At 38.3% G+C, this 15010-nt stretch overlaps 1 protein-coding gene across 8 annotated transcripts in view; it reads right to left on the bottom strand.

The window, feature by feature from the left end:
- USP25 (ubiquitin specific peptidase 25) overlaps positions 1-6344 on the bottom strand; it is a 50489-nt gene extending 44145 nt beyond the window's left edge. For 6 of the 8 annotated variants that reach the window (XM_026664109.2, XM_026664112.2, XM_026664113.2 and 3 more), the window contains exon 1: positions 5940-6344. In XM_026664109.2, the coding sequence (XP_026519894.2) occupies positions 5940-5984 (45 nt within the window). In that variant the 5' untranslated portion in view covers positions 5985-6344. The remainder of the gene's footprint in view (positions 1-5939) is intronic. The other 2 variants (XM_087966656.1, XM_087966657.1) reach the window with 1 other exon arrangement.
- Between the last annotated feature and the right edge of the window lie 8666 nt (positions 6345-15010).

The raw sequence follows: 15010 nt of genomic DNA, 5'->3' as shown, positions 1-15010 counted from the left end.
AAATTAATAAACAGCAACAATTACAAAGAAGCACTAGAGACGACAGATCACTTGGAAAATGGTGGAATAGAGACTCTAGAGATAAATTATTGGAAAGTTAACTGCCAATCCATTCCAGGCCAATCTCAAGTCATGAACCAGGTGTCCAAATGTCTGAGATCCTAATGAGTGTGTGTGTGTGTGTGTGTTTATATATATAAAAAACTAATCGTTATACAATTATAGTTATATATATAAAATGATACACACAATCATTTTATATATACATACATATACATATACATACACATACACACATACATACATACATACATATATTCTCACAATTAGTGGATAAATTAGGAAAAAAATATTATTTCAATAGATGATTACTGCTGTGAGATTTCTACCGGCAGAGATGGAAAGATTCAACATTTCCCACCACAGAGGAATGGTTAGCAAGGTTGACAGATTTTGCTGAAATTGATAATCAATTTCTTTTATTATAGAAAAGACATTATATTTGTTGGTGATTGGAAGCATCTTATTAACTTTTTGCATAAAAAAACAAAAATTTGAACTTGTGATTTATGGTTTTGGTGATTACACAGGTTGTATTATTGAAAGAACAATCTAACTTTGCAAGAGAGACATTTTAAATACATTTATACTTATAACTTCTGCCTGAGGTCAATCAGAAATCAGAAGTGACATGATTGCAATACATGCCACGATTTCAATACAATTGCACTGATTTTATTTTGAAGGCAACTGCGTTTTTTAAATATATGTGTTTGCATGCTTGCCAACTCAATTTCATACCCAATTGGTTTAGCCCTCCACAACAGTCCCAGTTTCTCATGTGATTCCTTGAGAAATTGTTCATCCTGTCTTACAGTATTTCTGTTGAAAAATCCTTGTTTTTTGTATATGTAGTCCTCAATTTATCACCATCTGTTTAATACGGATTCAAAGTTATAATGGCCTCAGAAAAAATGATCTATGACCCACTCTCAAAGTTATGACTGTCACATCAAATAATTACAATTTGGGCACTTGGCAACAGGCTTGCATATATGAAGGTTGAAGGGTCTTCTGGTTATATGATTGTGATTTGCAACGCCTCAGCTGGCTTCCAACTCACAAAGTCAATTGGGAAAGCCAAATTCACTTAACCACCACATGACTGATTTAATGACCTGGTGATTCACTTCATGACTGTGCTAAAAATGGTTTCAAATCCAAGTCCAGTTACGTGGTAATTTCTTAACTATTGCTTTGCTTAGTGACCACAATTCTGATCCCACTGTGATTGTAAGTCAAGGACTACTTGTATGAAATTTGTATCTAGAAATGACTGTATCCCATCGATTCTTTTCATTTCACTAGAGTTTTGACAAACCTTATCTATATTCTCATTTGCACCCAAATTTACTCATTTAGGCTGTCCCATCTTAGCTTGGAGACATCAGGAGCTGGCAATAAAAATTGTGTACCTTCTTACTTCGTAACTCTTGTTGAAATATTTTGCCTTCTGTTATAAGCACCTGTTAATCTACTTTCAACAATGGCCCTAACCCTAATAGTATTTTCTAAACCACAGACATATTTCTGAAATGGATACTGTCCATACCTGGCAGATTTCCCAGCAAGATCTCTTTAAAAGTGTTTTGATTCTTATGCCATTGTTGCCTAGTTCCATTTTGAGTTAAGTGGAACCCATCTGATATGTTTAAAATTGGCATTACCAAAAGTGCCCCAGGGCCTAACAAATCTAAAATCACTTTATCTTGCACTACTGCTCTATAAGAGCACTAAGATCCCTGGAAACTTTACATAAAATTGCTATCTGATGGTTCTCTGTGGGAACAGAAGACTAAATCTTTTGATATTACCAAATGTAGCTCTTCAAGATAATAGCTTTATTTATATCACTTTAAGTCAGAAATCCCGATATTAAAATATAAATTATATGCTGGTATATGATGCCAACATGAAGAAGTTAAGAAAATAAAGAATGGGGGGGGGGGGGAATTATCAAATATTTGAATATATATTTTTCTTCCTTTTTTCTTTTGAAATGTTTTAAAAAGAGAACAAAATATTTCTCATGCACAAGAAATTATTCACAGCTTTGCAAATTTAATGTTTTTACTTTTTTTTTTTTTTTACAAACTCAAAGACTTCTTTATTCTGTTAAAGCATAAACAAAATTATCTGCTGTTTCCCAGCAATAGTAACAATCATAGAGTAACAGAAAGTATAAACTTTTGGAAGGTTATGCTAATGAAAAGTACAGTAGAACAAAAAATAACAATAAACCTCTAAAAAGGGTCACTGTGGATACATATAGTGAGAAGATGACGGTGGTCTTTTTTTCCTCAGTGAGCACTATCACAACAACTTCACATCAAGAAATGTGAAAGTCAACTGAAAATATACAAACTGACATATTGCCTTCTTAAAAAAGTAGTCTAAAACTGTATACTTTTAAAAAGAGGATAACAATTTTCTATGCATTGGCTGAGGCAGAATAGATCCACAAGAATTTGTCATAAAGGAAATCTAATGCTACAACAGCAAAGAGAAATAAGACATACTCTCTGGACAAAAATAAAAAGCTTCTAGTTTAATTTTAATCAAGCCATTCTTTTATTTTTAAGAATGAGTTCAAAAGTCAAAATCAGTTGATTCTAAGACAATGAAAGAAAGATGTCTGTTTCTTGATTATATTGGGAAAATTTCAACATTAAAACAAGTTGGGTACAACAACAAAATATTGAAAGAATAATTCCATTCTGGCAAACAAAATATTCTTGTAATAGTGCTAGTACAAGTTGACAGAAGAAGAAAAACAGACTTCTGAATTAATTAGAAGTTTACTATGTACTGGAGAAACCTCAAATCTGGTGAAATTGCTAGTGAATGCCATCATTTTTACAACCATTCTCCCCAATAGGGTTGGAAAAGAGCCCAAACCCAAGCTGTGGTGAAAGGTCTAACCCCCCACCCTGGTGCTCTACTTAACAACTACAACTAGACAAAACTCCTTTTCCTTTGCCTTACTCACTGTTTCTATGATTCCATAGCCACACTGTGTTGAGCAAACAAGTTGCAAGATCATTAGGACACTGCTTAATGAAATCACCAGAGGCAGCAAGGACATTGGGCATTACAAATCTCCATTTAGATGAGGAAGCAGCAATCATCAGTTGTTTCAACTTTAAATGGTTGATGTTAAGGACTTTCTGAAGGACATGTTGTGTTGCTCATCCTATGAATACATAATTGTACTAGTTTTCCAATCAGCCTCTCTTCTACACTCAGTGATCCATCATGTTATGCACAGATAGTGGAATAATTTCTGAATGAGCCTGAGCAATGCCACTGTAAGCAAATCCCAGTTACCAGAAATCAGATGAGATGCCCAGGTTTGCTGTTGGTGCAACATTCATTATGGTAGATAGTTGATGCTTCTAAATTACCAACCACTGATATCACTAATGCATCCCCTCTTACAACTGGAGCACCTGCTGAGATTAAATGGACTTCTGGAAGACTCAGAAGACAACAAAGCTAAGACACTGAAATGACAAAAACGATGGCATGTATCTCCAGGGTTTAGAGCCAAGCCTGAGGCATTTGCTACTTCTGCCATGAACTTATTTGTTCTTGCCTTTTCTCAAAGTTCCTTCCATACACTCTAGCACAACACACATGCAGAACTTTGTGCATATGTCTTCAGCATTATGGTTAGCAATGCTATATATAAGGAAGTAGCAGCAAGCCTGAATGAGAATAGTGGAAGCTCTTGATCTTTATACCATGGAGATGGAAATATAAGTGTTGCAAAAGATTACTTCTGAAAATGCTAGCCATGTCCACTTTGTACATCAGGTGTGGGATGTAGAATAGTTCAAGTTGCCATATCGAGCATTGAGCACTTGCAGAGTTTGGTGATAGTGCAGTGGTTCTGGATCTATTTCTAGTGTCAAGTTGCTATATAGAATATAGCTGTGCAACTGCTCAAGACTAATTTCAGTAATGCTTACGTTATACTAAAGAATTGTGACAGGAGAAGTAAATATAAAAGAAATGTACTGTTAGTAGCATAATTTACAGCATAGGAACCTAGTTTACAAAGCAAGCAAGATCACGAACTTCCCTATATTTTTCACATTATTTCAAAAAATAGTATCCATTTTATTGATCACCATAACATACAATGGCTCAACCAAGTTCCAATTTATAGAGATTCATACCATTCCATATCATTACCAAATGATCATATATGATTATAAGAATCTGTCCTTATAGCAATAGCATTTAGACTTACATACTGTTTCTTAGTGCTTTACAGTCCTTTCTAAGTGGTTTACAGAGTCAGCATACTGCCCCCAAACAATCTGGGTCATTTACCCACCTTGGAACTATAGAAGGTTGAACCAACCTTGAGCTGGTTAGAATCAAACTGCTGGCAGTTGGGAGAATTAGCCTGCAATACTGCATTCTAACCACTGTGCCACCACTGTTCAAAAATACAAATCCTGATAGCCTTCTAACCATACATATAGTACAATGCATTATTTCCTTTTATATTAAGAACACTAAATCACAGAATTACCAGATTTTAATAAGGTTAGATTCAAATCTATGTTCGACTGCAGTTAGTTTGGGAGAGCTGTTCTTTTTCAATGTGATCTACTTCACAAGGATTTTATAAGAAAGTATAAGTAGTAACCAAACCATATAAGCTGCCCTATATCTCTGAAGAATAACATTCAAAGGTAGACCTTTACCTTTATTTACACCCACAAACTCTTGTCAACCACAAAGACTTATTCTTGAACATGGACTGTTGTATTTGAGAAAATTTTGTTTCCAATACCTTTTATAAACACACTAACGGTGCCTTCACCAAAATGCAACTGGTATTTTTTTCTTCCATTCAATCATGTCATATTCTTGAAGATTGTTTGGACAACTTCCTGCAGGTTGTTTTTTTTTTGGGGGGGGGGGCAGTTTCTCAGAAGTGGTTTGCCATTGCCTCCTTCCTAGGGCTGAGAACAATGATTGGCTCAAGGTCATCCAACCAGTTTCATGCCCAAGACAGAACTAGAACTGTGTCCTGCTTTCTAGCTTGGTGCTTTAACCATTACATCAAACTCTCTCTTCCCTTTATTAGTCAGGACATTTTTTTTTACTAATTAACAAGCCTCATCTTAAACTATGCACTTTTAACAAATGCCTGATTAGAATCCTAAGTCTAACTCATTTTCATCTAACCGTTTGATCCTCCAGTTAAGAAATAAACAGGAAAAGTGTCATTGTTTTAATACAATCTTCTCTCAACATAACACATTACTGCTCCCTTTCAGAGCCCAAACTTTAAATACCTCTGTCCGTCGTTGTTTACCAGGCAATGTAAATGTAAAGTATTACAGAACTGCAGGAGGGATGTCTCAAGATACAAGAACTAGTGGCGAATGTGGATGCTTCTCAATTCTTCTGTTTAGAAAGTGTCACTTTGGAGACAGGAGATAATACAGCGAGCAAAAAGGTGAATTAGTCAATCCACTAGCAGACCCCTTTAGATGCTTCTGATAAGGTAAGGTGGGAGTGGGGAAACGGAACAAATGAGGGACAAGAACACACCCAAAGAGTAAGGAAAAGAAAAAAGTAACCACTATTGAAGGGAACCCTGCCCAAAGCCACAACTACCTTCCTTCGCTAAGCAGGTCGGTAAGAACCACCCCATTCCACAACTTCCCCTCCATACGCAAAGGTCACGGAGGAAGCAGGGGAAAAAAGGAGGGTGCGCAGATCCGCCTCGGTGGAGGCTCCAGAGCGCGAGGCCCTCGCGCAACTAAAGGGCCCGTTGCCGCGGTGGCGGCCTGAGCGAAGTGGAGGGTCTCTGTGCGAGGGTCGCTTTCCTCCTTCCCGGCCGGCTCTTCCCTTACCTTCTGGGTGTTGCTCTGCTGCAGCACATTCTGCTCCACGGTCATGGCCTTTTCCCAGCTTCGGCTTCCCTCCCTGCCGGCCTAAGGGAGTGACGAAGAAGAAGAAGAAGGGGCGCTGGCGAGAGAAGGCTGAGAGAACCGGAGTGAGCGCCAGGCCTGAGCGGACCCAGGAGGAAAAGGAGGAGGGATAGGAGGCCGCCGCTGAGTCAACGCAGCCGTGACGTGACGCGCCGCCCAAACAAGCAGCAACAACCCTGGGGAAGAGCAGCGCGCTTTCGGGCCGGCCCTACGCCTGCTGAGCGGAAGGCGCGCCCACGGCGTCGCGGCCTCAACCAAACCTGGCCGGCCCTGCAATGGGAGTTTCGGCTCCTCCCATCTCGCCGTCGTTTCTCTTCATTACGTCTTAGAGCGCGTTCCCGCACACAGCTTTACTTGGATAATGAATAATTAAAACTTTATGTAAAAGGTAGCACTGCGTGAATAGATAGCGTAAGAGGTGACGAGCAGTTTCCTTTTAAACAGATATATCAGGAAATTTTATTCGTTTGATAAATAACATCCCTCTGAGCTTAGTTTGTACGACGTTACCCTATTTCCCCCCTTTTTTCTGATATTAAATACAGTGGTGATTTCCTTCCCCCCCGCGCTTCTTTTTACTCGGGCCGACTTTCGGTTCTTTCCTCTTCAAGTTCTTTTATTGTAAGGGCGTGCCCATATTTTTTTTAAATAAGGAAATCATAGTTAACCCTTTAGCCGAATTTCCAGAGAACAACAAACTTTCTTTTCATCACAAAAACGTCGGAGAGGATCAATGTGCTTCAGACACTCAAGAGGGCTGGGTTGCTTTGTGTTAACAAAAATTTGGCAGAGAAAGAGGCTGATGAGTGACTACGGAGATGATGCTGTTCCTCCAAAAGAGTTGTTTTGCTTTCTATTCTCCATTAAACCGTCCGGTTCCAAGCAAATAACAACCAGCCATTGAGCAATCAGAAGATGCAGCCATAATTTGCTTAATCCTTGATGTTAAAAAACAACTATATTATATTATATTAACAACTATAATTGGGGGTGTGCATAAACGCACCAAAGTGCCTACCGTCCCTGTCCTATTGTTTCTTTTTATTTTTCTTATATGTATCCATTTCATGTTTTCATAACTGTTATATTTATACCTGTTATAATGCTTGACAAAATAAATAAAATAAATAAATAAAAACAACTCAACTTCATACTTCGGATGAACTGAACTAATGCACTTGCCTGGTTTTGCTTTACTAATTAATTCATGGAGTTCCTAAATCGGCTGGCTTGATGTGTCACACTGAGCCACAAACTTGCCAACTTCAGTATTCTGCAAACTCATGTATAAAGTGTTGTTTCCATAAAAGGCACTGACTGGAGGATGGAACCCAATCTATTACAGTGCTGCACCTCCCAAATCTAAGCATAAAGATCAGTGGTCGGATTCAATTTTTTTTACTACCGGTTCTGTGGGAGTGGTTGGTGGGCATGGCAGGGGAAAGATACTGTAAAATCTCCAGTCAGAGGTATTTGCCGGTTCTCTGAACTACTCTAAATTTCCGCTACCGGTTCTCCAGAACTGGTCAGAACCTGCTGAATACCACCTCTGATAAGGACCCAAATCACTATCATTTTATCATCCTAAAGTAAAGCATACCTAGGTGAAGAGTAAAAGTCCTGCTTGGCATGACTGGCCAGTAATGCTACACTACCAAGAACAATTTTAAAAGGGCCACTAAAAGTTCTGTTGTACTCCTGAATGTGTAGGAAATGGATAAAGGTTTACAAAACAGGTACACTTACTAGGCTATCCTTTTCTAGTTAGCACCCCTAGGTAAGAAAAGAAAGTACAGTAGTAAGTAGCAATAGTACTTTGTTTTTAACCATTTTCAGTGGACTATTGTGAGCTACCTAAAGTCATCATATGAGATAGATGGACATAGAAGTCCTTTAATTAATTAAATGAATGAAATTGGAGGGGGCAAGCAACATCTACATGCCATAATATCATAAGATTGGCCCGTGGACATTGAGGTCTGTTGCCCCTTGGGTTTTCATATATAGGTAGTTTTTTGCTAACAACCAGTTATTCAACAACTGTTCAAAGTTACAATGGCACTGAACAAGTGATATTTACAACTAGTACTTGAAATTCCAGCCATTGGAGCATCCTGTGGTCACTTGATTGCCATTTACACCTTCCCTGACAGGTTCCCACATGGAAAGTCGAGGGGAAAGCCAGCAGGGAAGGTCTTCCCCACTCTGCAGCCCCAATCCCACTGCACTGGCACCATGACTCACTGGTCTCTCATGCACCCTTCTATATCCTTCAGCAGACATCCCAAGTCCTGCCATAATCATGTTGTGCTAGCCCTTTATGCACATGCAACAGCCACTCCCAGCCCCTTCATACTATGTCTCCTTGGCCATTCACACACCCTCTTACTTGCACCTGGCAGCAACTACTTACCTGCCTAACAGTTTGCTTACAAACCACCTGGGTCTTGCTGGCTTCCCCACTGACTTGTGGAAGCTGAAAGAAATCATGAAGTCCTCATTTAACAAGGGCAACAAGGAATGTGAAGATTGTTGTTGCTAAGCAGTGCACTTAGTGATGTTGCAGTTTACAACCACATCGCTTAGCAATGGAAATTCTGGTCCTAAATACTGTTGTTAACCAAGGACTTCCATTAATACTTTTAAAAAAACAAGAAGGAAGAATTAGACTAGGTTTCCAGCCTTAACTATACCTTAAAAGTATCACCATTCCCTTTTAACAGTAAAGACTATTTCTTTTGGCTAGTGTGCTACAAGTGCAACCAAAGCCCAATTTTACTCCAAGCCTGCTCACACTATTTTCTGCTATCTAGGATCTCTAAACAAGAGATTAGATTGCAAACTAATATATTTTTGTCAATGCCCCACCAATTAGAAGACATGTGAAGTGTACTGGCACACTTAAGATACCAAGATCCAAAATCAGTCACTTACCATGAGAGAAATTATTTTAATAAGTGCTTTGAGTTTATTGTTTGTGAGTTTTCCTTCTGGTTTCCATGCAGTAGTTGCAGGACCATTCTCAGAAGCTTTAAGCACATTTACTTTTTATTTTAGGATTTATGAAAATTGCATCTATGTGAGCATATAATATCTGCACACATCTTAAAAATGCAAAATGCCAGTAGAAATGTACAAAAGAAAAAGAATAATTGTGTAATTCTGTCACCTGGGATCTGATATTGATTCAATTCTTTTCACAAGCATGTGAGGTAGCTTTGTTTTCTGAGTCTTCAGCTATCACTATTATTTGTAACAAGAACATGAACAAATAGCTATAATGTTAGTGTTTTGACAGCAGCGTTTGAAATTTGTGAAACATGCCAAGTTTCAAGGGGCGGGGGAATACAAAGGAAGCTTCTATATACTGACCTTTCTTTCCTACCACAAGTATTGCTGGTTTGTATATAATGCTGCTTATTTCTCAAGGTCTTTAGATTAACCTCTTTTCTCCACCACCATGTCAGTGTCCTTACGATTGAGTCAAGAGGATAATACAGCAACATAAACTGCACTGTCCCCATAGCGGTTCCCATCTTACTATAATTCAGCTATGAAGCTAAACAGAGGTGCTAGCCCCACCCAATCCAATATAGAGCAGTTTCAAGGCAGTGATTGGTAAACTTCTTTCCACCATTCTCCTTCCATTCAATTTCATTTATTTGTGTACCAGCCGCTAAGAATTCTCCTGTTGAAATTGGGAGTCAAGCTGCAATTAAACTGCTTATTGGTTTAGCTGAATTTCTTATTGTTTACCGTGTGCTTTCTGGTGACTAAACTAAATTCTGAATTCTGATTACAATGTGCAGTAATCCAAGTGATCAAAGATGGCAGCATCTGTGAAAGCTTTCATAGAAGTGTTAGTCTCTTGGGGTAGACTCCCCCACCTCACAAATAAAGAGAAATAGGATGAGTAGGTGAAGTGAGTGGTTTTCTCAAGAGTTCAACAAAAGCCAAATATCTATGGAACCAATGCCCAGCAACAAGATGGAAGGGAACAGATCAACAGCAAACCTGCTGGGCTAATTTTAGTTGAGCAGATCTGAGATCCTCTCACCTCAGGGCATTTCATTCATGCACATAGTATTTTTTGCTTGTGAATTTTATAGTAAGAAGGAAAATATCAATTTTAAACTGAAAAACCATAGCCAACTTCAGATTGTCAATTTTGAGAAGACAAGTCCTCTGCAGAGAGTTATTATTGTTTGATGGTGCCATGGTAAGCAAACCATTTGTACAGCATTAAAAATGTCATCTGTCAGCTCCTAAGTTTTGTATTTTTTTTTCTTTTTGGGAGATATAATTCCATGTTTTCTTTATTAGTTAGTAAAGTCTTAATTTTATTGTGATTTTTAGCTATGTGCTCATGTCTGGCATGATGATACTTAGTGATGATTTTTAGAGAAAATATCCTCATACTATTACTTCCATTTTTTTGCTGGCCAACCAGCGAGGCAGTTCTAGGTCATGTTTACCTGATCTGATGTGGAAGTGTTGTTTTCCCTTTTATCTTGCACAAGATTGCCTTTGTACACGATGTAGGAATATGGAGAACATTCTTTATGATGAGCAACAAATCATTCATGTCCAGATCAATTGGCGAGTCAGCTATGGCAAAATGTCCTCCTGTCTGGTTGCCAGGCAATGTTCTTGTTCTGCAATGTTGTTATTGGCTGTGAGACAGACTAATACCCCAGTTTCTATAGTTGCTTTATTATCTGGGGTTTGAAAGGAATATCAATTTACTGGGCTATTGAATAATTGCTGTTGAAGATGATATATCTGAGAGCATAGAAATTAACATGTCTTTCACACAGACCAAAACTCCTTTCTTAAACAATTGCTGTTCAATAACAATTTCTAGTGGCTGTATCTAAGCAGCACAGATATGGTTGTCCACTAGAATTAAATTCTTAAAACTTTGCTTTTGTGTAGTGGTCAATATATTAATAATTTTGGGAGAAGGAGGAAGAAGGGGAGAAAGATTGGAGTAGGATGTGATGAATGCTGGACTTCATGAAGCACAGCAACACTATTCAAGGTTCTGTATGGGTGAGTAATAATGACAGCTTTTACAATGATTGGTAATTTTTTCCTTTAATTTTCTTTGTGTGTCTTATGCATCACCACTTTGTGGGTTTCAGAGCCCCAAACTAATATAAAAATATTAATAACAGCAATTAGGAATATGGAAAATATTCAAAATAAAAGCTTGGCAATATATATTTTCACACTCAAGCTATTAATTAGAACAACATGTTGCAGATGATGGCACCTAGCTTAAAAGATAAGCAGTGTTAGGCTTGCTTGATATATGGATAGAAAAGTGCTGGGACACCAGAGGTATTGCAGCACTGGAGAGTAAATTTTATATATTCATGCAACATCTCCAAAAAGGAGAGGAGGCTATACAACAGCACCACAATGCAGTTGTCATTTTCAACATACATTACTCACAAACCATGGACAGCTCTGGCTGTGGATCAGGCTGAGAAGTAGAGGAAACAAATATGGTAGAACCCAGTGGCAAATTACTTCCATATGGATGCCAAGAAAACTGCATGAATATTTTCATTAAGCCAGTAGGACAGGGTGTCAAACACAAGGCCCGCGGGCCAAATCCGCCCGCCAGACCTCGTCTGATGGCCAGCGGTGCCGCCGCCAGCCTTGCAGCCTCCCCTTTTTTTTTCAATGAATTTACTCCATGCCTGCACGGAGTAAATTCATTTTAAAAATGGCTCAAGTTAAAAAAAAAAATTTACTTACCTTCCGGGACCTGGCCCGACTTCTTCCTGCCCGCACTGCTCCCTGGGTGTCGGACGTGACGTCATCACGTGACGTCCGCCCGACATCTCCAGGGATCAGAGGCGCGCGGACGCCGCTGGAGAGGAGCAAGAAGAAAGAAGTAAAAGAAAGAAAGAAGTAAAAGGTAAGTAAAGTAAATGGAGGGGGCAGATGGCTGGGCACTATAAAAGGGGCAGATGGCTGGGCACTATAAAAGGGGCACATGGCTGGGCACTTTAAAAGGGGCACATGGCTGGGCACTATAAAAGTTAAAAAAGGTAATGCCTTGTGTTTTCCATATGTTTAATAAACAGTGTTTGGCAATATTTGTATGTTTAAAAAAAATTAATGTTTGTTACCAAAAACATTTTTCAATACATTGTACAATAATTGTACATTTGAATATCTACTTGTCATTATTCTGACTATGTTTCTGCTTTCAGAGCTAGTTATTACTTACATTATTACAAAAAACAGTAATAATTGAATGCAGTGACATTAATTTATGATAATAAAGAGTGGACACATAGACCTACAGATACAACCGGCCCTTTGATGGGGACCAAACTGCTGATGCGGCCCCCGATGAATTTGAGTTTGACACCCCTGCAGTAGGAGTTAAACTTAAAGACCTTTTTCACAAAAATCACCTTTCTTTGAAAAAATGAAACAACTATCTTTTGCAAGGTAATGCGGTTTCTTCAAAAAATAACCCCAGCTTGCGTGCACAGAGAATACATCTGCCACCAAAACAAAGCCACTTATGCATGCAAGTAGAGGCATAATTAGGAACAGCATTTGAATCAGGCACCCAAGCCTTGTAAAAGATACAGCTGCCTCAGTGGTGGATTCAATTTTTTTTTACTACCGGTTCTGTAGGCGTGGCTTGGTGGGCATGGCAGGGGAAGGATACTGTAAAAACTCCATTTCTTCCCCAGTCCACTAACCTGCTTTCCAGCTCTGTTCTCCTATGCAGGGCAACAAAGCTGAAGCTGATCATCTGGGACTCAGGAGGCAGAGAAGAGATGTGGCGGGGCTAGTCAAAGGTGGTATTTGTCAGTTCTACTCAAAATTTCCGCTACCGGTTCTCCAGAACTGGTCAGAACCTGCTCAATACCACCTCTGAACTGCCTTTATGATTAAAAAGGACATGCTTTATTTGTGCTTCATTTTCAAAGCATCTCCTTTGCCTATTTTACATATCTGTAATATTGATACTTTTCTCAAACAATAGATTGCATATTTAATCACAAGCAATTTTGACTATGTTTAAAGGAACCTAGTCTTAATAATTGGGCATATACTGTATCTATAGTTTATCTGTTCCTTGTCTCTTCAAAAAGACTAGAATTTCTATCTAAAATCTGCCAGAGCAAATTTGAAATCACTTATTGAAGAGTCATAATATGATAGTAACTTGCAGTGGTGGGATTAATTTTTTTACTACCGGTTCTGTGGGCGTTGCTTGGTGGGTGTGGCAGGGGAAGGATACTGTAAATCTCCAGTCAGAGGTGGTATTTGCCGGTTCTCCAAACTACTCAAAATTTCTGCTATCAGTTCTCCAGAACTGGTCAGAACCTGCTGAACACCACCTCTGGTAACTTGATGAATAGTACCTCCACATACTATACTGGAATCTCCTATTAAGGACATTTTAAAGATAATTAATTCAAAATAATATGTCTAAATGTCAGATGCAGTAATACGTCTTTTTCTTCATCTTCTGTTTCATGCTCCACTAACTATAAAGTTAAATGATACCCTGGTTGATAGTCTCTCAAGATGCCAAGTCAGGAATTTTTTCATCAAAGTCTTAATTGCAATGACTTTATTAAATAATGTTATGACTGTAGTTGTAAGATTACTTAAATAGAAATAAGATTTGTAATTTGTTGCAATGACCCTTGAAAGGCAAACAGAAATTTGTAGAGTAATAATTTCCAGTGGTAAAACTAAGTGGGGAAAAATCAGATACACTTATTTATTTATAAATTAAAAAAACAAAAATATGTTTGCTAAATGACACCACAAATATATAATCTTTTCAATCTCATTGAGTCTCATTGACATTTGTAAAGCACAGTTTATTTAATATACCCAGTTACTATAAGTATATTCACATATGGTGAACCTGGTTTGTTTATTCATATCAGAAGCATCACAATTATAATAAGGCATACTGTATCACATAAAATTTAAAATATAAAATACAAAATTAAAATATGTATAAGTTAAACAGATCTTGACCAGAAACTAGAATCATTAATTGTATTCTGTCGCACTACTATGAGATCCTCAAGTATACCTTTTGATATTAATTCCCTAGAAAAGTTAAACTGACATAATAGGTATGTGGGGGGAAAAACAACCCTATTCACCCTCTTAGTTTAATTAACCTTGCCCCCTTGATTTCAAATGAGAGTTCACTTAAGTATTTTTCACTGGATATTTTTGCCACTTAACCCAGGAGAAAAGCTGTATGTCAAGCACCAGAAAAATCAAGAGATTCAGACAGTTCCAATGAGTATAAAGATTTCTTGTAAGCTTGACCTCTCTACAAGAATCTGAACTACTAAAGCCAAGGGGAATTAGCGGGAGATTAGAAGGAATTCAAAATGGGCTGGACTTAGATTTCTTGTGGGCGTGAAGGGACTCATGACTGATGACACGATAGATTCCACTCACGGGCTCAGGTTGATCATCTCCTATATCAGGGATGTCAAACTTGTAGCCCGCGGGCTGGATGCATCACGTGCAGGCCAAACCCACCCCTGGTTTAGCAAAGCGGAAAAAAATCGTGATACATCACGTGACAACAACATGACACCGTGAGTTTGACACCCCTGTCCTATACTAAGCCTACAAAATCATGCAGCAAATTTCCATTATTTTTGTTAACAAATGGGTGGAGACAATTAAATGTAGGATTTTCTGGGAAAATTGTTCCTGGCACATGCAAATATATATAGAAGCCCTGGCTCTAACCTGCATGACTGACCTTTCCATTTTAAAGCCGGAGACCATCTAAAACTGCACCTACAGTCAACTTCCCTCATTTAAGAATCTTGTCTGTGTTTTGCAGAAATCCTCTTCTTCAGTATTTATCCCTCTCTTCAGACTAGCATATTCTTATGGTATAAATAATTAAGCTTCTGCAAATCCTTAAGGCAGCTTTGTTGAAGTGCCACTTTGATGCTTCTCTGCAAAAT

Source organism: Notechis scutatus, chromosome 5 (assembly GCF_049901735.1).
Source record: "Notechis scutatus isolate UNSWTSFEM ecotype Mainland chromosome 5, rNotScu1.2, whole genome shotgun sequence".
In the NCBI taxonomy this organism is placed as follows: Eukaryota; Metazoa; Chordata; class Lepidosauria; order Squamata; family Elapidae; genus Notechis; species Notechis scutatus.
Note: the sequence above shows the minus strand (reverse complement) of the source record. Positions and strands in the feature narration are given on the sequence as shown.